General features: G+C 42.6%; 1 protein-coding gene across 3 annotated transcripts; it reads left to right on the top strand.

Annotated features, from left to right (window-relative positions):
- Window positions 1-3,917: 3,917 nt before the first annotated feature.
- Window positions 3,918-15,511, top strand: renbp (renin binding protein). 3 transcript variants are annotated; one of them, XM_035739418.2, is made up of 12 exons: window positions 3,920-4,112; window positions 4,427-4,532; window positions 4,716-4,791; window positions 6,020-6,095; window positions 9,791-9,969; window positions 10,334-10,561; window positions 10,705-10,786; window positions 11,246-11,421; window positions 13,137-13,268; window positions 13,496-13,583; window positions 14,007-14,111; window positions 14,207-15,511. In XM_035739418.2, the coding sequence occupies exons 2-11, from the start codon at window positions 4,432-4,434 to the stop codon at window positions 14,081-14,083; spliced, it is 1,215 nt and encodes a 404-aa protein (XP_035595311.2). In that variant the 5' UTR covers window positions 3,920-4,112; window positions 4,427-4,431; the 3' UTR covers window positions 14,084-14,111; window positions 14,207-15,511. The 3 variants fall into 3 exon arrangements, with proteins under 3 accessions (XP_052338499.1, XP_035595311.2, XP_035595310.2); XM_052482539.1 differs by having other exon boundaries at window positions 3,918-4,112; window positions 4,412-4,532; window positions 14,007-15,511; XM_035739417.2 differs by having other exon boundaries at window positions 14,007-15,511.
- Window positions 15,512-25,659: the final 10,148 nt, after the last annotated feature.

Here is a 25,659-nt window from a genome sequence, read left to right as displayed (position 1 = left end):
GCTCAGTTTTTCACGCTTAACAGGTTCCCGTGTGTATCAAGAATGGTCCACCATCCAAAGGACATCCAGCCAACTTGATACAACTTTGGGAAGCATTGGAGTCAACATGGGCTAGCATCCCTGTGGAAAGCTTTTGACACCTTGTAGAGTCCATGCCGAATTGAGGCTGTTCTGAGGGCCAAAGGGGGTTCAATATCTACATATATACTAAGTGTACGAAACATTAGGAACAGCTTCCTAATATTTTGTACACTTAGTATATATGTAGACATGCATTTCCCAGATAATGGTGTCAAAGCAGAGTTCAATGACAGAAGCGAGGACCCCTCAGAGCCATAGTCCAACCCTATCAAGGCATCCAGGACTCACCAGGAGCTGCACAAGGAACTGCTTGCTGCTAGCCCACAAAAAGTAGGCACAACAAAGATGAGTATAAGCATAAGCCCTTTACACTGTACACACGAACTCTGCTTTTATCAGGACATCAGGATTCCAAAGCAGAGTCTGATCATCTGGAAAGACCCAAACAAGTGTTCCTAGTCCAATTTGGAGCTCAAGCGCCCAATGTTCTAGGAACATTCTGAAGTTCCATGTTGAGCATCTGGCTGCCATTCTAATGTTTTTTTTGTTGTAGTATCATAAATAGTTATCAACCTAATTTTAAGAGTTTTTTATTTATTTTTATAATATTTTTTTATATTTTAATTTTACCCCCTTTTTTAAGGTATCCAATTATTAGTAGTTACTATCTTGTCTCATCGCTACAACTCCCGTACGGGCTCGGGAGAGAGGAAGGTCGAAAGTCACGCGTCCTCCAAAACACAACCCAACCAAGCCGCACTGCTTCTTAACACAGCGCACATCCAACCTGGAAGCCAATGGCACCAATGTGTCAGAGGAAACACAGTGCACCTGGCGACCTTGGTTAGCATGCACTGCGCCCGACCCGCCACAGGAGTCGCTGGTGCGCGATGAGACAAGGATATCCCTACCGGCCAAACCCTCCCTAACCCGGACGACACTAGGCCAATTGTGCATCGCCCCACGGACCTCCCAGTCACGGCCGGCTGTGACAGAGCCTGGGCGCGAACCCAGAGTCTCTGGTGGAACAGCTAGCGCTGCGATGCAGTGCCCCAGATCGCCTAATTATAAGAATTTGGCAAACTATGCAGAAGTTGAATTGCCTGGAAATACATTGCCTGAAAATCAGGCAAGAAAGTCATGCCTATTACAATAACTCATTTTTGAAAACTGTGTAAGAGACATCGAATTCCTGGGTTTGAATATGTTATGTGAGGACTTAGTTGTCATGTTATACATTTGAAGCCAGAAAAGTTTAGATAATTTGGTCATGAAAACATGTGTTCCTATTTCTTAGTGTACCTCAAACCTCTCCAATGTTTTTCCATCACCAATAATTAATCCTAATGTACCAAGCCATAACTACTGTATTTAACAACCCAAAATGAACCCATTACACCTAGAGCCACACTACATGGCCAAAACTGTGTGGACACAACTTCAAATTAGTGGATTTGGCTATTTCAGCCACACATGTTGCTGACAGGTGTATAAAATTGCAATCTCCATAGACAAACATTTGCAATACTAGCTACCGAGTTCCAAACTACCTTCGGAAGCAACGTCACACAAGAACTGTTCGTTGGGAGCTTCATGACATGGCCGAACAGCCGCACACAAGCCTAAGATCACCATACGCAATGCCAAGCGTCAACTGGAGTGGTGTAAAGCTTGCCGCCATTGGACTCTTGTGCAGTGGGAAACACATCCTCTGGCGTGATGAAACAAGGTGCACCATCTGGCAGTCCGACGGACGAATATGGGTTTGGCGGATGCCAGGAGAACACTACCTGCCCAAATGCAGTGCCAACTGTAAAGTTTGGTGGAGGAGGAATAATGGTCCCTGGTGGTTTTTCATCGTTCGGGCTAGACCCCTTAGTTCTAGCGAATGGAAATCTTAACTCTACAGCAATACAATGACATTCTAAATTATTCTGTGCTTCCAACTTTGGGGCAACAAGTTGGGGGAAGGCCCTTTCCGGTTTCAGCATGATAATGCCCCATGCACAAAACGAGATCCATACAGAAATGGTTTGTCGAAATTGGTGTGGAAGAACTTAACTGGCCTGCACAGAGCCCTGACCTCAACCTAATCAAACACCTTTGGGATGAATTGGCACACCGACTTTGAGCCAGGCCTACCTAATCACCCAACATCAGTGCACGATCTCACTAATGCTCTTGTGGCTAAATGGAAGCAAGTCCCTGCAGAAATGTTCCAAATTCTAGTGAAAAGCCTTCCCAGAAGAGTGGAGACTGTTATAGTGGCAAAGGGGGGGACAAACTACATATTAATGCCCATGATTTTGGAATGAGATGTTCGACGAGCGGTATCCACATACTTTTGTTAATGTATTGTACATGACGTTAATGTTCATGTATTGTACACTTAGTTCTTCCTAGGTTACCTGTTTTGACTGAAAAGGACGTGTCCTTCATGTCCTAGCTATGTCCTTCATGCTCTCCTTTTCCCTGTCTCCTCCTCCTTTCCCCTCCCTCTCCCCTCTCTCCCTACCGCTCCTTTCACGCTCTCCTCTCTTCCTCTCCTTCTCTCCCCCTTCCCCCTTCCCACTATCCCCCTCCTCCTCTCTCCGTCTATGGACCTAGGGGTAAGGGCCTGTGCAGTAAGCTTGAGCTGCAGCAGGTGCTTGAAAGGCATAAGAAGGAGCAAACCCAGAAAGAGGAAAGAGACTAGGCCAGGACTCCCCTGGAGGAGGTGCTTCTGATGCGCCAACAGAAAAACACAGAGGTGAGTGGGGAACGCTACGGTAGCCTATCCCATCTCACACAGCCCACACCTGGGTCATGTTTATTAAGCACGGGTTTCCCCCATCTGTTGGAGTTTGTCAGAGTCCGACAGAACCTGAAGAAGATCCAGGCATTCCACAAGGCTACAAACTCTTGAGTTAGTTGTGTGGACAGGCTCAGAATAGACTGACACAGAATAGACGCTTAGACGTACTGTATGATGCCTGGGAAAGGCCATGAATCAGCATTGGCTCTCTCCCAACTTTTCCAAAATGGCTTCATTCCACTTCCACAGTCCCACACATTGACAATACTGTGCTTGTGTGCAGAGACTAGTCAGAAATTCATACAACATCACTGATACGATTTGAAGGCATAAGGATATCGTGAACTTAGAAATATTTTAAACCAAGGACAAACATCGACAAATATTCACATTGAACTAGCTGTGGGGGAATGAAATACTATATTCCTGTTCAATGGGTCAGTCAAAGGGGTGTGGATCTATGGTTTCAGTGTTAGGACTCTGGACAGTATTCAGTCAAATTGAATTGGTCACATACACATATTTAGCAGATATTATTGCAGGTGTAGCAAAATGCTTGGATATAAAATGATATATTCCTAACACATCTTCTCTAAATAATGCTATATTTTGTGTTTCTTTATTTCCATGTATAATATTAAAAACATTTAAGTGTTAACTGTATTTTTCATGCTTATGAACGGTACTGTATTTAAAAATAATGATGCATCTGAGGATGTTTCTAAAGCATTGCACAGTATACAGTATGTTGACATTAAATGTTAACACTGTAGACAATAGAAATACATTACAGCTAAATAACAAATATGAAATATAAGTTATTTGTATTAGAAGTTAGAAATCAATTGTCATTGAAATGTAGCCCATAACTAAGTTTCGTGATCCTATATGAATTGTGTCTTTATTCATAGGTAACAGCGAAGGGGTATGCTTTAGGTTGAGCGGTTCATTGGTTTAGCCTCCTACTACATTCTACCATTGAATAAAAGGGGTTTGCTTTTATTTTGTCATTCTCCCTGCTCCTCACATGACCGATCTCGGGAAGCACATGACCCCACATGACAAGCAGTCATGTGATAAGACTTTAAACGTCCTCCTCTTGAAGTAACCCGTTTTTTTTTTTGTCTGTACACTGTGTTGACTACGGTTGCGTTCGCGTCTAAACGGAATACGTCTGCATTTATCGAATGAAGCTCCGTTACAAGAGTGAAAATCTAAAACTACGTTTGGGAAAAAGGTAACGAAGCGCAGCGCTTTAAAATAATCGAATTCTCTATAGAGCAGAAGTGGTCTGAAGTGTATAGACGAGTCCAACGTAAGGTATCTATTAGAAAGTACATAGCACATTGATGTCTAACTTGTCACTTGTTCAGAAATATGATTCACACCATAGCCGTAAACCATCATTATGCTTTCCTGAACGGGTCCTGCAAGAATAGTATTTAGGATATCAGAGTAACGGCATTCACATTAGTGTTCTACAAACGTGTAGACCTAAGACCTACCCATTTTCATCTAGCTTGATGATTGATTCAGTCTTGCTTTTGGAAGGTGCGATGTCTGTCGAGAAGCTGCAGCGTTATCGAGAGCAGATGCGCACAGAGCTGGACAAAGTGGTGGACTTCTGGCAGAAATACTCTCATGACACACAATATGGGTAAACCCATTTGATCACATATTCACAAATATTTGTCAATGTTTTGTTTAACATTTTCTTTATCATAATGAATTTTTACAAACATTTAAAAAAAAGTGTAGCCTTGTCTAGCTGTAGGATAGTATGTATGCCATGTCTGTGAGATGAGATCAATTGACCATGTTAAACAATGTATTTTTCCAGTGGATTTTTCACTTGTATAGGGAAAGATGGAAAAATCTACGATGAGCTGAAATATGTCTGGTTGCAGGGGAGACAGGTAAACTCATCCACAAATGTTCAGTGATTGCCTTACCGCTCAACACCAAACACATAGACCAATGCAAAGGCCTGCTAATAACATTGATGTGCATATTCTGCTGACTTTTGCAGTGCACCTTGATTTGATTATTGGGTGGGTTTTCCTATAAATGTACTCTTTAAAAAGAAAGTCATTTTTTGGGGCCTTGAGCAAAAACTTCCAGCGTGCATTTACTGTGAACACTGATGCTGTACCCGCTGTAAGTTACCCTTGAAACAGTGGTCAAGTAGGCTGCTGTGGCTATTTGATCATAATGTAGGCCTACCAGAGTGAAGAAAATGCATCCCATAACATTTGAACATGGAAATAGATGTTCTATCATTCAGCCTACAGTTGCAGCCAATGTGTGGCTACAGTTGCAGTCAATGTGTGGTCTTCAGTGTAGACCTGACATTAACCGGTCTATCCACTTGTCCTTCAGACAAAGAGGTGACTGAAAATGTTGACGCAAGAAACCACTTTTTAAAATAAAATGCATCATTATTCCCATACCATTATTACAGAGAATCAGACAAATTATGCTGCCCTCTGCCTATTGGCTACTTAGCTTATTAAAGCCTGTCTCAAAATAGCACATTGCCCCTTTTAAGACAAGAAAAAAGCTCTTTAATTTACTCACTTTTCAAAGATGGCTAGAAATGCACACGTTTTGTGCTTTTGTAGGAAGCAGTCACTCACCCATTTCAGACTACAAAGTATCTATAACTGGGCTAATAACTAACTAGCAAAGGATATGAACAAATGTGCACACGTGGTTACATGTAGCTCTTGCTTTGAACTCAAAACAAGCGCATCAACTCATGACCGTTCATGCTGTAAACACAATCTAGTTCAAAGTGAATGGCACAGATCCATATATGACAATGGTCGATTTGCATATAGGCCTACTGCAGCTCTGACAGGCCTGTCAATGCAATAGAATCCGACTCTGCGTTCTGCCTACAACATATCTTGCATAGTTTGTTTTGTTTCAGTATGTTGCATTGAAAGTGGCTAATATTGCATGGATACGATCACATTTCTAACAATAAAGGGGAACTTTGATAGTGTTAACTAACAGGGAAAACTCTAGAAAGTGAACTTCAATTAAATCTTGTGCTTCTCTGCGCTGGCTGATATTTCGCACTTGCTCAGCTTAGAGGGAATATAATTTCACATTTTCACTTGGATCAATGTATCTTTGCAGGTGTGGATGTATTGCCGCCTATACAGGACAATGGAGCGCTTCAACAAGCCTGAGATCCTGGAAGCCGCCAAATCTGGTATGTGGGTTTGGTGGTTGCACAACATCTTTGTCAGTTATTGGGAGTGAAAATACATACCTATTCAGACTGTTAAAAAGCATTTGAGTGGATTTCCAAACACTTATCAGGTTGTTTCGTTGTTGTGTCCTGTCAGCTTTGCAAGGAATTTCCCAAGTAAGCATTTAGCTTCAAGTTTTTTTTCCCCCAAAGGTGGTAGATGGCGAAATGTTTTCTGTTAGTGATTTAGTTAATTAATGCAAGTCCTTTAAAGAGGTCACCTCACCAGCTGTGCCAATATTCTGACTCATTTAACTGATGCAAAGTTCTAAAAATTCCAAGATGGTGTAGCAGTGCAGACATAGTTTGTTGTTCTCCCATGTATACAAAAAAGACTAAATGTACATGTCAATTTATTTTCAATCTCTTTTTCCACTTTTTAAATGAAATATATCTTCCGGCAACCCGCCTCACCCAATGTGGTACTGATCTGCTATTTCTAGACCTTATTGCCAGAACCTCCATCAGGAGCTAATTAGCTACTAGCTATTTAGTCATTGTTAGCCACTGCTAGCGGCCTTTTGCACAGACACCAGACGCTTTTAGCCTGGATAATATTTCCCAGCCTGCCAGTATCGGACGTTTTCTCCACTACAACACCGGATTCCTACCAAAAGCCCTGGGCCATTACTCCTGATTATCACAGCTAGCTAGCTGCCACTGAGTGGCCCAGCCCTGACGCTAGCTTTGAGCCAGGCCCACCTCCCGGCCTGCTCAGCGATCACTTGGCTACACAGCTGATGCCACCCGGACTCTTCACTAACACGATTAGAATCAACTACTCCACCGGATTCTTGCCATAAGCTCTGGACCTTTGCATCGGATCATTGCTGTTAGCTAGCTGCTACCAAGTGGCTATAGTGGTTAACACCCTTGTCCCGAAGCTAGCACCAGTTAGCCGCGAGCCAGGCGCATCTCCCGGCTAGCAAACTAAATTACTACGAAATTAAATTAGCTACAATACCACTTTTGCCAACTGGCCTGGACCCTTTGTTGACACGGCACCCCACCGTTCCATCACGACTGGTCTGCTGACGTAATTCCATCCGTTGTGCCCTCAACCGGCCTTTGCCAGATGTCGGACCAGATGCTTCTACTAGCCTCGGCCTGCTAACTTTGTTGAACACCGTGTTTCCCGCTTGCTAACGACTACCCAGCGGCTTCCCTGTTTCATCTATTGCTGTTCACTGGACCCTATGATCACTTGGCTACATAGCTGATACCTGCTGGACTGTTCATTAATCACGGTACTCCATTTTGTTTATTTTTGTTTCTGTCGGCCCCAGCCTCGAACTCAGGCCCTGTGTGTAGTTAACTGACCCTCTCTGCCCATTCATCGCCAATTTACCTGTTGTATTCGCTGATTAGCTGTTGTCTTACCCGTTGATGTCTTAGCTAGCGCTCCCAATCAACACCTGTGATTGCTTTATGCCTCGCCTTATGTCTCAATGTCAATATGCCTTGTATACTGTTGTTTAGGATAGTTATCATTGTTTTAGTTTACTGTGGAGCCCCTAGTCCCACTCAACATGCTTCAGATACCTCTTTTGTCCCACATGCTGTGACCTCACCCAGCTTAACTAGTGCGTCCAGAGATGCAACCTCTTATCGTCACTCAATGCCTAGGTTTACCTCCACTGTACCCACACCCTACCATACACCTGTCTGTACGTTATGCCCTGAATCTATCCTACCATGCCCAGAAATGTTGCTCCTTTTATTCTCTGTTGCACTAGATGACCAGTTTTGGGACGGGACCGTTGTCATCATCTGACACGAATTAGCATAACGCAACGGACATAAATCTTCCTAGAAAATCTTCCTATTCATGAAAATCACAAGTGAACTATATTGGAACACAGCTTAGCCTTTTGTTAATCACCCTGTCATCTCAGATTTTCAAAATATGCTTTACAGCCAACGCTAGACAAGCATTTGTGTAAGTTTATCATAGCCTAGCATAGCATTATGCCTTGCTAGCAGCACCTTGTCACGGAAATCAGAAAAGCAATCAAATTAAATCGTTTACCTTGGATGAACTTTGGATGTTTTCACTCACGAGACTCCCAGGTAGACAGCCAAAGTTAATTTCTTCCCAAAATATTATTTTTGTAGGCGAAATAGCTCCGTTTGTTCTTCACGTTTGGCTGAGAAATCGCCCAAAAATATTCCAAATTAGCTCCATAATATCGACAAACATGGCAAACGTTGTTTAGAATCCATCCTCAAGGTATTTTTCTAATATCTATTCGATAATATATCCGTCGGGACAATTAGTTTTTCACTAGGACCGATTGGAGTAATGGCTACCTCTGTATTTTACGAAAGAATCTCTCTCGGAGCCACCATGTGACCACTTACGCAATGTGGCCGCCTATGGCTATTCTTCAACAGCATGAAACTACGTCACAATCATGTAGACACCTTGGGGAATACGTAGAAAGTGTAAGCTTGTTGATGGTACATTCACAACTGAATAGGGAGTCATTGGAACACAGCGCTTTCAAAACCTGGGGCACTTCCGGATTGGATTTTTCTCAGGCTTTCGCCTGCAACATCAGTTCTGTTATACTCCCAGACAATATCTTTACAGTTTTGGAAACGTTAGTTAGTGTTTTCTATCCAAAGCTGTGAATTATATGCATGTTCTAGCATCTTTTCCTGATAAAATTTCCCGTATAAAACGGGAATGTTTTTTTTCCAAAAATGAAAATACTGCCCCCTAACACCAAGAGGTTAACCCATGTCCTGCGTGTCCCCAGGCGCTCTCATTTGTTGACTTCTGTAACCGTACAAGCTTTTGTTTCATGCTGATGTTAACATCAGAATCCTTCTCCCTAAATTTGTTTTACTCACTGCTTTAGCACACTCCGCCAACCTCTGTTCTTGCAGTGTCTGAATCCTGGCTTAGGAAGGCCACCAAAAATTCTGAGATTATCATGACCAACTTGCCCTCCAAATACACCTCCGCTGTTTTCAATCAGGATCTCAGCGATCACTGTCTCATTGCCTGCATCCGCTATGGGTCCACGGTCAAACAACCACCTCTCATCACTGTCAAATGCTCCCTAAAACACTTCTGTGAGCAGGCCTTTCTAATCGACCTGGCCGGGGTATCCTGGAAGGATATTGACCTCATCCCGTCAGAGGATGCCTGGTCGTTCTTTAAAAGTAATTTCCTCACCATCTTAAATAAGCATGCCCCTTTCAAAAAATGTAGAACTAAGAACAGATATAGCCCTTGGTTCACTCCAGACCTGACTGCTAACTTTAAACATCAGCTATCTGAGCAGCTAACTGATTGCTGCAGCTGTACACAGCCCCTCTGTAAATAGCCCATCCAATCTACCTACCTCATCCACATATTGTTTTAAAAAAAAAGAATTTTGCTCCCCAGAATTTCTACTTTCACATCATCTGCACATCTGTCATAACCACTAGGCTACCTGCCACCCACACTCGCCAAAGATGGTAAACATTGAGTGATCCTCCTTTGTTTTTCCGGTTTGCTATTCAATGTGTGGAACTTAAATGTATACCACATTTTTAATTTGCTGCAGAAAAACAAACAGGAGTGTGGTTTCTATAGGGATTTTGGTACACAATTCTACTTGTGATGAGCAAACTTAGTTAATGTTTTTCTTCTGTTTTCTTAGGAGGTGCATTCTTGCGACGCTTCGCTCGTATTCCCAGTAGTGGCAGCCCATGGAAGTGTGCCTTTTGTTTGACCAGGGACGGTAAAGCCCTGAAAGTGCAGAGGACCATCTTCAGCGAGTGTTTCTATGTCATGGCCATGGATGAGCTGGCTAGGGTCACAGGAGACAAAGACATGCAGGTAAAACAGCCCGGAGCACTAAACACTTCCACAATAAAGTTCTCTGTTGTTAAACTGGCAGTCTGTGATCAATACAGCCATGTTTTAATTCATTATTAATAATTAGTTTAACTGTTGAGCCCATGAGAACCCAAAATTTAAGCTTTTTTTTACACGTTAAAACTATAATTTTGGAATCATGGAATGAACCTTCCATCCACAGGGACACTTCCAGTTTGTTGAAAAGGGCCATGCATCAAAGACCCAATCAAATTTGAGCAGAATGGTGGCTAATATCTGCTAGCCAATCAGAACACAGAACCCTTAGTGGGTTTTGCCTGTATTATGGCCTATTTTATTTCTCATATGCCCTCGTTGTTACTAGGCGGAAGCAGCACAAATGATGGACCAGCTGGTCTACTGGGTCAGGGTGGACCCATCAGGCCTGGGCAAGCCCCAGCTTTCTGGAAACACTCCGGTCTGCAGCATGGCTGTCCCCATGATGCTGCTGTGTCTGGTGCAGCAGCTCACGGAGGCCCGCAGCGGGGAGGAGGTAGACAAGTACAGGGAGGTTGGAGGCTGGTGCGTAAAGCAGATCCTCCAACACCTTCAGGTAAAGAACTGTAGGCCTACAAATATGAAACAACCAGGTGTGTGTGTGTCTGAGCCCGTTTGGAGTGTCAGATGGAAGGCGTTTGCACTTTTCGGGGCATTTCCATTGGTTCCATTGAATTGTCTATGACTGTTTTTGTACAGAGAGGTGGTACGGCCATTTTGGAAAGTGTCTCATCAGAAGGAAAGGAACTTCCTGGTTGCGAGGGGCGACTGCAAAACCCAGGTGGTACCCTTTGTACTCAACTAAATGAGATTTCTCTAGATCTGGGCTGTTCAATTCCAGTCCTGGAGGGCCAAAACACTTCTGGTTTTTGTTTCTCCCTGGTTTTTAATTGCACTCACCTAGTATCCCGGGTCTGAATTAGTCCCTTATTAGAAGGAGAGGATGAAAACCAGAAGGGTTTTGGCCCTCCAGGAACGACATTGACAGCCCTGCTGTAGATAATGTTTGGTAAGCTACATATTACTTGTCAAGTCATCTAACATAGTGGTATATATTAGTTTATTACCTTATTATCCCTAACACTATGTTTTCTGTTTTGTGCAATAACACTAGTTACTTAGTTAGACTGGATACTGCACATGTAGTGATATCTAAGATGACTGTTGTTACCATTGTATTGCCTGCCTGTTTCTTTCCTTTCTGGCATCCTTATTTCTTTTCTATATACATTTGCCATAGGCCATGCACTGGAAGCAGGCTGGTTCCTGCTTCAGTACGGTTTGGAGAATGGGGACCAGGAGCTCCAAAGGACAGCAGTGGACAAGTTCATGGAGATCCCCTTTCTGACAGGCTGGGACAAGGAGCACAGAGGGCTCCTCTACTTCCTGGATGTGGACGGTTACTGCCCCACACAGGTACATCCTGTGAAAGTAGACTTAATTTATTTCCGGTATGGGCCTCCTATGTGTGCACCAAAACATTTTATGGGCCTAATCATAGAAATGCATATAGAATCCCTATTAATTCAGTATGTTGTCTGTGGGCCTAAGTCTTAAAAGATTTGTCATTTAACTTGTATTATTTTTCCTTTTGGCATAAACACAACCAGTCATGTGTTTTTATTTGATTGTCAATGTTTTACCGATACGGCGTTCCCCCACTATTTATTTTGCTGGGATGCAGTACCGGACCATAATGCCTTACTTTCACCCCTGCATACTAGTTTTCTAAATAGAGTAAAATAGAGTTAAAAAACACAAGTTGATTCACCCACTGGGTCATACAGCTGCATAAGACAAACATATTCACACCAGCACTGGTATGTAACCCTTTCTCCAATGCTGAGCCCCTCCTTACACATCTGGCCAGCAAATTGCTGGATTTGAATCCCTGAGCTGACAAGATAAAAATCTGCCCCTGAGCAAGGCAGTTAACCCACTGTTCCCCGGGTGCCGAAGACGTGGATGTCGATTAAGGCAGCCCCCGCACCTCTAATTCAGAGGGGTTAGGTTTGGTTAAATGCTGAAGCCACTCAGCATTCAGTTGTACAACTGACAAGGTCCCTTTCCCTTTTACACGTCTGTTGCTAGACAGAACCTTAGTGATTTCTGTTCTTCCTCACTACATCTGACAGTATTACATAGAGCCACGACTACATGGAACTCTATTCCACATCAAGTAACTGACGCAAGCAGTAAATTTAGATGTCAAAAATAGATTTTTTTTAAACTTATGGAACAGCGGGGACTGTGAAGCAAGATAAACATTGGCACAGACAGACACACAATACACACATGCACATAAAAACACACAATACACACATGCACATAAAAACACACAATACACACATGCACATAAAAACACACAATACACACATGCACATAAAAACACACAATGTTTGTGTTGCTTCACAGTCCCCGCTGTTCCATAAGATTTTTTTTAATCCGTTTTTTAAATCTAAATTTACTGCTTTGCGTCGGTTACTTGATGTGGAATAGAGTTCCACGTAGTCATGGTAACATACGCACTGTAGTAACACAATAATATACATACACATGGATTTAGTACTGTAGATATGTGTTAGTGGTGGAGTAGGGGCCTGAGAGCACACCGTGTGTTGTGAAATCTGTGAATGTATTGTAATGTTTTTAAAATTGTATAAACTGCCCTAATGTTGCTGCTTTGGCAGCAGCTAATGGAGGTTGATAATAAATACAAATACTTTACCTCGGCCCCAACTCCTCACTTTTCCACATAGGATCCCAGATGGCTAACATTAACATATCCTGACAGAATGTAAAACGTTCTACATTTCCCCCTCAGTAACATGAATAAGTATATTTCATATTTTAAAGTTTAAAGTCCGAACCCAATCAATACAACACTGCGCTTGCTGCAAATGCAGGAGTCGTTCAACCAAGCATAAAAATCAGTGTAGAGTCATTTGGCAGCTCAAACCCACACTCATCACAAAGGGTTGAATGGGGGAAAGTAATATGGATGAAATGGCAACTGAGGGGACCAAACCTATATTGCTTTTGCTTGTCCAACCCTTTTTATTAATTGACTAAATAAGGGAACAAAGTACTATAGAAATGTGAACCAGGGCCAATGTGTTCTGTTTTCACAGTTGGAGTGGAGTATGAAGCTATGGTGGCCGCACTGTGAGGCTCTCATCGCATACCTGATGGCCTACAGCCATACCAAAGAGCCAGCCCTGCTGGAGCGATTCTCTCAAGTGTACGACTACACCTTCAGCCATGTGAGTGAACTCCAGTCTAATTGTGTGTTTTAATTTTATAAAAATGTTTTGCTATCATAATGCTAAAAATACAATACATGGAAATGGCATGAAATATGGGTGTCATTTTATATGTAGAGAATAAAGTAACACAAATATTTGGTACTGCAGCTCAAATGAAGCTAAACTGCTTTGAGGAGCTAACCTTTTGCAATGTGGTGTGCTGTTTTGTCTTCCTGTTTATGCAGTTTTCTGATGCTGAGAATGGCGAGTGGTTTGGATATTTGACCCAGCAAGGGAAAGTGACACTGGATTTTAAAGGAGGGCCTTTCAAAGGTGAGAATGTTAACAGGCCAGAGAAGGGGTTAATCAGAAACCATGACAGGCACAAATAATTGTACCTCCTGTTTGAGACAATACAGTAATGTATACATTTGTTTGATATATGCTCAATCTGTAATATTTTATGTTTTGCCCTTGTTTCTATATGTCCATATCACCCACTCTAGTGGATATAGTAAATACAATGTGGTTGTATTTGATTAGTGATTGCAAGGCTTCCTTTCCCCCAACCAAAAAGTGGTGGAGGCGCGACACTTCTATTTTATTATGAATGAATTAAAAACAGACGTTTCGGTCATGGTGGACCTTCATCAGACTGGTTTCTTTGCCCAAAATAAATGCATCAGATGAAGTGTTTTGACCTTGTGTACGTCTGTGATTGCACTGACTATTACTCTTCCTTTCGTTTTATTTCAGGTTTCTTCCATGTGCCTCGGTGCCTTTATATGTGCGAGAAAATCCTGGACTCTATACTGAACAAACAGGAAACCTGAGGTCACCAACTAGCATGACCTGGACAATGTAATTTTATAATCATTATTTACACTGAGTATAGAAAACATTAAGAACACCTTCCTAATATTGAGTTTCATTTCCCCCTTTTGCCCTCATAACAGCCTCAATTCGTCAGGGCATGGACTCAACAAGGTGTCGAAAGCGTTCCACAGGGATTCTGACCAATGTTTACTGCAATGCGTACCACAGTTGTCATGTTGGCTGGATGTCCTTTGGGTGGTGGACCATTCTTGACACACACGGGAAACTGTTGAGCGTGAAAAACCCAGCAGCGTTAAAGTTCTTGACACAAACAATATCCTGTTCAAAGACACTCACCCTTTGATTAGCACACATACACAATCCTTGTCTCAATTGTTTCAATGCTTAAAGATTCTTCTTTAACCTGTCTCCTCCCCTTCATCTACACTGATTGAAGTGGGTTTAGCAAGTGCCATCAAAAAGGAAGCATTGCGTTCACCTGGTCAGTCTCATGGAAATGTTTTATACACTCAGTGTAGACTATATTGGACAATGTTGTCAATTTTCGGAGATTCTGGAGACAGTTTTGAAAGCAAAATTGCAGATTACTGCATATGTTCTTGAAGTGAAGATCGGCAACATTTTATTAGTAACAGGGGAAAGAAAATGGCTATAGAAATAGGGGACACACACTGCAAAGTTTTGTACTAAGATGATTACATCAGCTCAACTGTTTAAGCCTATATGTTTGGCATCTTGAAATATGAAACACAATTTAATTCATTAATTAAATCATAGGCAAATAAAGGAAATATTGTTATGTAAGGTCAATATAAAGGTGACCTAAAATCACTTGGTTATTTACCATAGAGAATATTGCAAAAAGTTGTTATTGTGTGTCAAAGCCTGTAGGCCGGAAAGACAGAACATGACCATCTATAACATTATTGTCAGGAGGTCATGTACCGGTGTGCAGCTCTGCATCTCTCACCAAGAGAAGCTTAGACTAATTTCACAATGATGGCAACAAGGCTCTTGCTTAATTTGAATTAGTGTTTGAAACTTAAAATCATTTGAACTTTGAACAAGCAGCACCACAAAAATGCCCCAGAACCCTTTAAGACCCAAGACAACTTGTTGTAGCTGTTCTATGATAAATGTGATACATGTAAATTCAGCTTTTATAATCCATAACCAAATTAATATTTTACAATTGTATACTGTAGTTATATTATGATTATTTTCTTTCTAATCTTTCATTTGGTATGTGGTATGTTCATTTCATCATTTGTAAGTGCTTTTTTAAAGTCTAGCATCTATAGTTATAAGGAAATAACAATTTACAGTAACTCATGTCTAGTCAATGATTAAATTAACCTACATGCAGCGAAATGTTCTATGACAGTCATTGAATATTGTAATTAAATTCTGTGTTATGTCCTTTCTATCTGTGATACTTGTATTTTCATCACAACAGGACGACGTAAAACAGACTGGGACACAAGGCAAAAACATTGCGGCTCATTTCAAGTATATACTAGGTTTATACTGTAATGAATGTTTTAAAATATAAACTCAGCAAAAAAAGAAACCATCCCTTTTTCAGGACCCTGTCTTTCAAAGATAATTCGTAAAAATCCAAATAACTTCACAGATCTTCATTATAAAGGGCTTAAACACTGTTTCCCATGCTTGTTCAATAAACAATTAATGAACATGCACCTGTGGAACGGTCGTTAAGACACTAACAGCTTACAGGCGGTAGGCAATTAAGATCACAGTTATGAAAACTTAGGACACTAAAGAGGCCTTCCTACTGACCCTGGAAAAACACCAAAAGAAATATGCCCAGGGTCCCTGCTCATCTGCGTGAACGTGCCTTAGGCATGCTGCAAGGCGGTATGAGGACTGCAGATGTGGCCAGGGCAATAAATTGCCATGTCTGTACTGTGAAAAGCCAAAGACAGCGCTACAGGGAGACGGGATGGACAACTGTTTGTGTTCGCAGTGGCAGACCACGTGTAACAACACCTGCACAGGATCGGTACATCCAAAAATCACACCAGCGGGACAGGTACAAGATGGCAACAACTGCCCGAGTTACACCAGGAATGCACAATCCCTCCATCAGTGCTCAGACTGTCCGCAATAGGCTGAGAGAGGCTAGACTGAGAGCTTGTAGGCCTGTTGTAAGGCAGGTCCTCACCAGACATAACCGGCAACAACGTCACCTATGGTCACAAACCCACCATTGCTGGACCAGACAGGACTGGCAAAAAGTGCTCTTCACTTACGAGTCGCGGTTTTGCCTCACCAGGGGTGATGGTCGGATTCGCGTTTATCGTCGAAGGAATGAACGTTACACCGAGGCCTGTATTCGGAGCGGAATCGATTTGGAGGTGGAGGGTCCGTCATGGTCTGGGGCGGTGTGTCACAGCATCATCGGACTGAACTTGTTTTCATTGCAGGCAATCTCACGTTACAGGGAAGACATCCTCCTCCCTCATGTGGTACCCTTCCTTGCAGGCTCATCCTGACAGCATGACAATGCCACCAGCCATACTGCCTGTTCTGTGCGTGATTTCCTGGAAGACAGGAATGTCAGTGTTTTGTCATGGCCAGAGAAGGGCCCGGATCTCAATCCCATTGAGAACGTCTGGGACCTGTTGGATCTGAGGGTGAGGACTAGGGCCATTTCCCCCCCCCCAGAAATGTCCAGGAACTTGCAGGTGCCTTTGTGAAAGAGTGGGGTAACATCTCACAGCAAATCTGGTGCAGCCCATGAGGAGGAGATGCACTGCAGTACTTAATGCAGCTGGTGGCCACACCAGATACTGACTGTTACTTTTGATTTTGAACCCCCCCTTTTTATTTAGGGACATGTTATTCCATTTCTGTTAGTCACATGTCTGTGGAACTTGTTCAGTTTATATCTCAGTTGTTGAATCTTATGTTCATTCAAATATTTAGACATGTTAAATTTGCTGAAAATAAATGCAGTTGACAGTGAGAGGATGTTTCTTTTTTTGCTGAGTTCATTTAGTAAAAATGTAGATAAATAATCAGCCTACATGTCAAAGTGTAATCTAGGTGCTATGGCTACAGCCTCTCATGTCCACACCGATGCTGACATGAGGGAGGCGCTAGAAAATGTAACCAAACTTTAATGAGACTGTACAGTGCCTTCAGTAGTAGTTACACCCATTTACTTTTTCCACATTTTGTCTTGTTACAGCCTGAATTTAAATTGGTTTAGTGTGATTTATGGTAAGAAACTAACCGATCTTTAAATATATGAGTTAGTTGGGCTAGGCGTGCCGCTAGCAGCCCCACCTCGACAACATCCTGTGAATTTGCAGAGAGCGAAATTCAAAATACAACATTCGTAATATTAATCATTCATGAAAATACAAGTGTCATACATCATTTAAAAGCTTAACTTCTTGGTTATCCAGCCACTTTGTCAGATTTCAAAAAGGCTTTACGGCGAAAGCATACCATGCGATTAACTGAGGACAGCACCCCGCATACAAAGGTGTCACAAGTCAGAAATAGCGATAAAATAAATCACTTACCTTTGAAGATCTTCCTCTGTTTGAAATTCCAAGGGTCCCAGCTACATAACAAATGGTCCCTTTGTTCGAAAAAGTGCTTTATATCCCAAAAAAGTCAGTTTAGTTGGCGCGCTTGATTCAGTAATCCACCGGTTTCCCTAGTTTAAAATGCATACAAATGAATTCCAAAAGTTACCAATAAACTTTGTCCAAACAAGTCAAACAATGTTTCTAATCAGTCCTCAGGTACTTTAATTATGTAAATAAACGATACAATTTAAGATGGAGAATAGTATGTTCATTACTGGAGATAAATAACAAAGTGCGTGCCACAATACTACAGCCAAAATGGGAGTCACCTAGAAAAACTAGCTTAACTCTTTCTAAAGACTGTTGACATCTACTGGAAGCCCATTGGAACTGCAATCTGGAAGGTATTCCAATGAGTGGTGAGCTCCAAAAACAAAAATCTGTATGGATTCTCCTTGGTTTTTTGCCTGCTATATAAGTTCTGTTATACTCACAGACATTATTTTAACAGTTTTGGAAACGTTAGTGTTTCTATCCAATACTACCAATTATATGCATATTCTAGCTTCTGGGCCTGAGTAACAGGCAGTTTACTTTGGGCACCTCAGTCATCCAAACTTCTGAATACTGCCCCCCTATCCCTAAGAAGCTAGCTAGGCTTACAGGTTAGTTGGCTAGATTGATGATTTGATGCCAATTAGCATGCTAGCTAGATAGGTAGCTAGCCGGCTATTGGCAACACCAATAACCAGAGACATATATTTAGTAATTGATTTGTTTTAATTTATCCCAATGCCTCGCAAAGAATGGCACCTATTGGTAGATGGGTAAAAAAGCAGGTATTGAATATCTCTTTGAGCAAGGTGAGGTTATTAATTAATAATTTTGATGATGTATCAATACACCCAATCACTACAAAGATACAGGCGGCCTTCCTAACTCAGTTGCCGGAAAGTAAGGAAACCGCTCTGGGATTTCACTGAGGCCAAAGGTGACTTCAAAACAGTTTAATGGCTGTGATAGGAGAAAACTGACATTGTAGTTACTCCATAATATTAACCTAAATTACTGAGTGAAAAGGAAACTTGTACAGAACAAAAATATTCCAAAACATGTATCCTGTTTCCAATAAGGCACTAATACAAAGTGTTATGTTTGGGGCAAATCAACAGATCACTGATATTTTCAAACATGGTGGTGGCTGTATCATGTTATTCGTGTGCTTGTCATCGGCAAGGTTTTTTAAGATAAAAATAAATGGAATAGAGCTAAGAGCAGGCAAAATCTTAGAGGAAAACATATACTGGGAGACACATTCATCTTTCAGCAGGAAAAAAATCTAAAACATAAGGCCAAATATACACTGGTTGCTTATCAAGACAACATTGAATGTGGCCTAATTTTGACCTAAATTGGAATGAAAATATATGGCAAGACTTAAATGGCTTGATCAATGATCAACCAACTTGATAGAGCATGACGAATTTTTTAAAATAATAATGTGCAAATATTGTACAATCCAGGTGTACAAAGCTCTTAGACTTACTCAGAAAGACACAGCTGTAATCACTTCGAAAGGTGATTCTAACATGCATTGACTCAGGGGTGTGAATACTTATGTAATTGATGTTAAAGGTTTAGTTTTTTTTGTTTATATTTCGAGGTAATAACTTACCACGAAGGGCGCACCGATTGGTGTAAGTACACTACATAACTAAAAGTATGTTATGTAGTGCAGCTCTAGCAGGGCAGAAATTTGACAAACTAACTTGTTGGAAAGGTTGCATCCTTATGATTACCATGTTGAAAGTCACTGAGCTCTTCAGTATGGGCCATTCTACATTTACATTTACGTCATTTAGCAGACACTCTTATCCAGAGCGACTTACAAATTGGTGCATTCACCTTATGACATCCAGTAGAACAGTCACTTTACAATAGTGCATCTAAATCTTAAAGGGGGGTGAGAAGGATTACTTATCCTATCCTAGGTATTCCTTAAAGAGGTGGGGTTTCAGGTGTCTCCGGAAGGTGGTGATTGACGCTGTCCTGGCGTCGTGAGGGAGTTTGTTCCACCATTGGGGGGAACAAACTACATCTACTGACAATGTTTGTCTATGGAGATTGCATGGCGGTGTGCTCGATTTTATACATACATGGTTGAAATAGCCAAATCCTCTCATTTGAAACGGTGTCGACATAGACCACTCTTATAGAATGAGTGCAAGGAAACAGACAACGAAGAGAAAGGACATTGTGACATCTCAAATCAAATCAAATTTTATTTGTCACATACACATGGTTAGCAGATGTTAATGCGAGTGTAGCGAAATGCTTGTGCTTCTAGTTCCGACAATGCAGTAATAACCAACAAGTAATCTATCTCCACTGGCTTCCAGTTGAAGCTCGCATCCGCTACAAGACCATGGTGCTTGCCTACGGAGCTGTGAGGGGAACGGCACCTCAGTACCTCCAGGCTCTGATCAGGCCCTACACCCAAACAAGGGCACTGCGTTCATCCACCTCTGGCCTGCTCGCCTCCCTACCACTGAGGAAGTACAGTTCCCGCTCAGCTCAGTCAAAACTGTTCGCTGCTCTGGCTCCCCAATGGTGGAACAAACTCCCTCACGACGCCAGGACAGCGGAGTCAATCACCACCTTCCGGAGACACCTGAAACCCCACCTTTTTAAGGAATACCTAGGATAGGATAAAGTAATCCTTCTCCCCCTTAAAAGATTTAGATGCACTATTGTAAAGTGGCTGTTCCACTGGATGTCATAAGGTGAATGCACCAATTTGTAAGTCGCTCTGGATAAGAGCGTCTGCTAAATGACTTAAATGTAAATGTAACTAACAATTCCTAAACTACTGTCTTATACACAGTGTAAGGGGATAAAGAATATGTACATAAGGATATATGAATGAGTGATGGTACAGAGCAGCATAGGCAAGATACAGTCGATGGTATCGAGTACAGTATATACATATAAGATGATTATGTAAACAAAGTGGCATAGTTAAAGTGGCTAGTGATACATGTATTACATAAGGATGCAGTCGATGATATAGAGTACAGTATATACGTATGCATATGAGATGAATAATGTAGGGTAAGTAACATTATATAAGGTAGCATTGTTTAAAGTGGCTAGTGATATATTTACATCATTCCCATCAATTCCCATTATTAAAGTGGCTGGAGTTGAGTCAGTGTCAGTGTGTTGGCAGCGGCCACTCAATGTTAGTGGTGGCTGTTTAACAGTCTGATGGCATTGAGATAGAAGCTGTTTTTCAGTCTCTCGGTCCCAGCTTTGATGCACCTGTACTGACCTCGCCTTCTGGATGATAGCGGGGTGAACAGGCAGTGGCTCGGGTGGTTGATGTCCTTGATGATCTTTATGGCCTTCCTGTAACATCGGTTGGTGTAGGTGTCCTGGAGGGCAGGTAGTTTGCCCCCGGTGATGCGTTGTGCAGACCTCACTACCCTCTGGAGAGCCTTACGGTTGAGGGCGGAGCAGTTGCCGTACCAGGCGGTGATACAGCCCGCCAGGATGCTCTCGATTGTGCATCTGTAGAAGTTTGTGAGTGCTTTTGGTGACAGGCCGAATTTCTTCAGGCTCCTGAGGTTGAAGAGGCGCTGCTGCGCCTTCTTCACGATGCTGTCTGTGTGAGTGGACCAATTCAGTTTGTCTGTGATGTGTATGCCGAGGAACTTAACTTGCTACCCTCTCCACTACTGTTCCATCGATGTGGATAGGGGGGTGTTCCCTCTGCTGTTTCCTGAAGTCCACAATCATCTCCTTAGTTTTGTTGACGTTGAGTGTGAGGTTATTTTCCTGACACCACACTCCGAGGGCCCTCACCTCCTCCCTGTAGGACGTCTCGTCGTTGTTGGTAATCAAGCCTACCACTGTTGTGTCGTCCGCAAACTTGATGATTGAGTTGGAGGCGTGCGTGGCCACACAGTCGTGGGTGAACAGGGAGTACAGGAGAGGGCTCAGAACGCACCCTTGTGTGGCCCCAGTGTTGAGGATCAGAGGGGAGGAGATGTTGTTACCTACCCTCACCACCTGGGGGCGGCCCATCAGGAAGTCCAGTACCCAGTTGCACAGGGCGGGGTCGAGACCCAGGGTCTCGAGCTTGATGACGAGCTTGGAGGGTACTATGGTGTTGAATGCCGAGCTGTAGTCGATGAACAGCATTCTCACATAGGTATTCCTCTTGTCCAGATGGGTTAGGGCAGTGTGCAGTGTGGTTGAGATTGCATCGTCTGTGGACCTATTTGGGCGGTAAGCAAATTGGAGTGGGTCTAGGGTGTCAGGTAGGGTGGAGGTGATATGGTCCTTGACTAGTCTCTCAAAGCACTTCATGATGACGGAAGTGAGTGCTACGGGCGGTAGTCGTTTAGCTCAGTTATCTTAGCTTTCTTGGGAACAGGAACAATGGTGGCCCTCTTGAAGCATGTGGGAACAGCAGACTGGTATAGGGATTGATTGAATATGTCCGTAAACACACCGGCCAGCTGGTCTGCGCATGCTCTGAGGGCGCGGCTGGGGATGCCGTCTGGGCCTGCAGCCTTGCGAGGGTTAACACGTTTAAATGTCTTACTCACCTCGGCTGCAGTGAAGGAGAGACCGCATGTTTTCGTTGCAGGCCGTGTCAGTGGCACTGTATTGTCCTCAAAGCGGGCCAAAAAGTTATTTAGTCTAGAGCAAGACATCCTGGTCCGTGACTGGGCTGGATTTCTTCCTGTAGTCCGTGATTGACTGTAGACCCTGCCACATGCCTCTTGTGTCTGAGCCGTTGAATTGAGATTCTACTTTGTCTCTGTACTGACGCTTAGCTTGTTTGATAGCCTTGCGGAGGGAATAGCTGCACTGTTTGTATTCGGTCATGTTACCAGACACCTTGCCCTGATTAAAAGCAGTGGTTCGCGCTTTCAGTTTCACGCGAATGCTGCCATCAATCCACGGTTTCTGGTTAGGGAAAGTTTTAATCGTTGCTATGGGAACAACATTTTCAACGCACGTTCTAATGAACTCGCACACCCGAATCAGCGTATTCGTCAATGTTGTTATCTGACGCAATACGAAACATATCCCAGTCCACGTGATGGAAGCAGTCTTGGAGTGTGGAGTCAGCTTGGTCGGACCAGCGTTGGACAGACCTCAGCATGGGAGCCTCTAGTTTTAGTTTCTGTCTGTAGGCAGGGATCAGCAAAATGGAGTCGTGGTCAGCTCTTCCGAAAGGGGGGCGGGGCAGGGCCTTATATGCGTCGCGGAAGTTAGAGTAACAATGATCCAAGGTTTTTCCACCCCTGGTTGCGCAATCGATATGCTGATAAAATTTAGCGAGTCTTGTTTTCAGATTAGCCTTGTTACAATCCCCAGCTACAATGAATGCAGCCTCCGGATAACTTGTTTCCAGTTTGCAAAGAGTTAAATAAAGTTCGTTCAGAGCCATCGATGTGTCTGCTTGGGGGGGGATATATACGGCTGTGATTATAATCGAAGAGAATTCTCTTGGTAGATAATGCGGTCTACATTTGATTGTGAGGAATTCTAAATCAGGTGAACAGAAGGATTTGAGTTCCTGTATGTTTCTTTCATCACACCATGTCTCGTTAGCCATAAGGCATACGCCCCCGCCCCTCTTCTTACTAGAAAGGTGTTTGTTTCTGTCGGCGCGATGCGTGGAGAAACCCGTTGGCTGCACCGCTTCGGATAGCGTCTCTCCAGTGAGCCATGTTTCCGTGAAGCACAGAACGTTACAGTCTCTGATGTCCCTCTGGAATGCTACCCTTGCTCGGATTTCATCAACCTTGTTGTCTAGAGACTGGACATTGGCAAGAAGAATGCTAGGGAGTGGTTCACGGTGTGCCCGTCTCCGGAGTCTGACCAGAAGACCGCCGCGTTTCCCTCTTTTTCGGAGTTGTTTTTTTGGGTCGCTGCATGCGATCCATTCCGTTGTCCTGTTTGTAAGGCAGAACACAGGATCCGCGTCGCGAAAAACATATTCTTGGTCGTAGTGATGGTGAGTTGACGCTGATCTTATATTAAGTAGTTCTTCTCGGCTGTATGTAATGAAACCTAAGATGACCTGGGGTACTAATGTAAGAAATAACACGTAAAAAAACTGCATAGTTTCCTAGGAACGCGAAGCGAGGCGGCCATCTCTGTCGGCGCCGGACAATCAGAGACTTACACCTGAGGACGAAAGACCAGGCCATCTGAAGTGGGCCCAACAGAGATACCCAATGGAGACCGTCAACATGTAAAGACATGCATTGCACTTCTTACCCATAAGAGCGGCAGTTCGGGGCAAGGTATTAGGGCTAAACTAAGCGTAGTTAACAAATGTATCCAAGACTCTCTCTCTCAAAACACGTGTCATAATGTGTTGGTCCGCTAGGGACCTGTTGTCATTGTATTAAGTTCTCAGCAATAACCTAGACTGTGTGTATCTTATGTTATCATTTAGCTTGTTAGTAAATAAATAATCAACTCAATTTGTGTGGTATGGAATGATTAGTGAGACCCGGATTTGTGGAGATTTAGTGAGACCCAGGAAATTTAGTGAGACCCGGGTTTGTGGAGAGTCTACAACTTTCAGAATGAGAATGAATTGAGGAAATGATTGATTATTGTCTGTTATGATATCGAGATATTCGGGTATACTCTTGAGTTAATTTGCGAAACAGTAACTCATTAAACAACAACGTGGTGCCCCAAGTTACTAATGAGTTAATTGTTACATTATTAATTTAATCGTGTAATAATTAAACATAGTTACTTATTCTAAAAAATAGCATGTCGTAAATGATGGACATTATCGAACAAAACAAGCATTTATTGTGGAACTGCGAGTGCTGGGAGTGCATTCTGATGAAGATCATCAAAGGTAAGTGAATATTTATAATGTTATTTATGACTAATGTTGACTACCCAACATGGTGGATATTTCTCTGGCTGGTTTGGGCTCTGAGCGCCGTTCTCAGATTATGCTTTTTCCGTAAAGTAAAAAAAAAATCTGACACAGCAGTTGCATTAAGGGGAAGTGTATCTAAAGTTCCATGGATAACACTTGAATTTTCATCAACATTTATAATGAGTATTTCTGTGAATTCATGTGGCTCTCTGCACAATCTCCGCATGTTTTAAAACTACTAAACATAACGCGCCAATGTAAAATTAGATGAAAATTGAACAGGTCCTAACCACCTTTTTCACCCTTAAGTGCCTTCTGCACCATGGCAAGCATCAAGGTTCACAATATTGTGGTTTTCATGCATTAAGCATATCCTACCTCCTTCCATCTTGCCTTTACTTCTTGCCTTTATGTCCTCATGCATTTACCTTCTCTGATATTGACTTGTTTTTTTATTCAATTGTTCATCAGAACTGTTTTGTTCCCAGGACGTCTGTGAAAACCTCCTGCATTGTGCGCACGACCCAGAATACCCTGGAAGCCTACCGCTACATTGACTGTGGTTCCAACTCCACGGTTCACCAGTCCCCAAACCTCCCTCCCCCACCCACTACAGTCACCACCAGCCACAGTGATGAGTGACAAGGTCACAGGGACCATTGGTGCTCGCCAAGGTGCTGGTAGCCAGACCACAAGAACCAATTCACTCCGAGCATTTGTTTCGACTGCAGGATTATTAGGCTTGGTCACTTGCCTACGTAAATGCATAAAACATTAGCTCCTCAGTAAATTATATTTTCAGCTGTTGTGCATTTGACTGATGTTCAGGGTATGACTAATTTACAGCCTCCTGTAGCTTCAACATCCTTGATTTTAGGAGTTAATTAGTTAACCTTGACTTGATCATAGTAACTGTTGTTACTACTGAATTATGACTGTATCCTGCTGTGCTAGTTGTTTTATTTGTAACATTGAGAGCATCCTTTAACATTTTAGGAAGGTGCTTTAGCGTGGGTTCATGTGATTTAAGGTGCTTGGCATAGTAACAATGTATAAAGCGACTGACATTGTATTGCGCAAG

Source organism: Oncorhynchus keta, chromosome 27 (genome assembly GCF_023373465.1).
Source record: "Oncorhynchus keta strain PuntledgeMale-10-30-2019 chromosome 27, Oket_V2, whole genome shotgun sequence".
In the NCBI taxonomy this organism is placed as follows: Eukaryota; Metazoa; Chordata; class Actinopteri; order Salmoniformes; family Salmonidae; genus Oncorhynchus; species Oncorhynchus keta.
This window is presented reverse-complemented; position numbering and strand designations above follow the sequence as displayed.

Bases quoted from the DNA above. Each gene is read 5' to 3' on its own strand.
- renbp (XM_052482539.1), top strand. From the start codon at position 4,432: ATGTCTGTCGAGAAGCTGCAGCGTTATCGAGAGCAGATGCGCACAGAG. The intron at 4,792-6,019 runs GTAAACTCATCC...GTATCTTTGCAG, and splicing joins TCTGGTTGCAGGGGAGACAG to GTGTGGATGTATTGCCGCCT. The intron at 10,787-11,245 runs GTGGTACCCTTT...CATTTGCCATAG, and splicing joins GGGGCGACTGCAAAACCCAG to GCCATGCACTGGAAGCAGGC.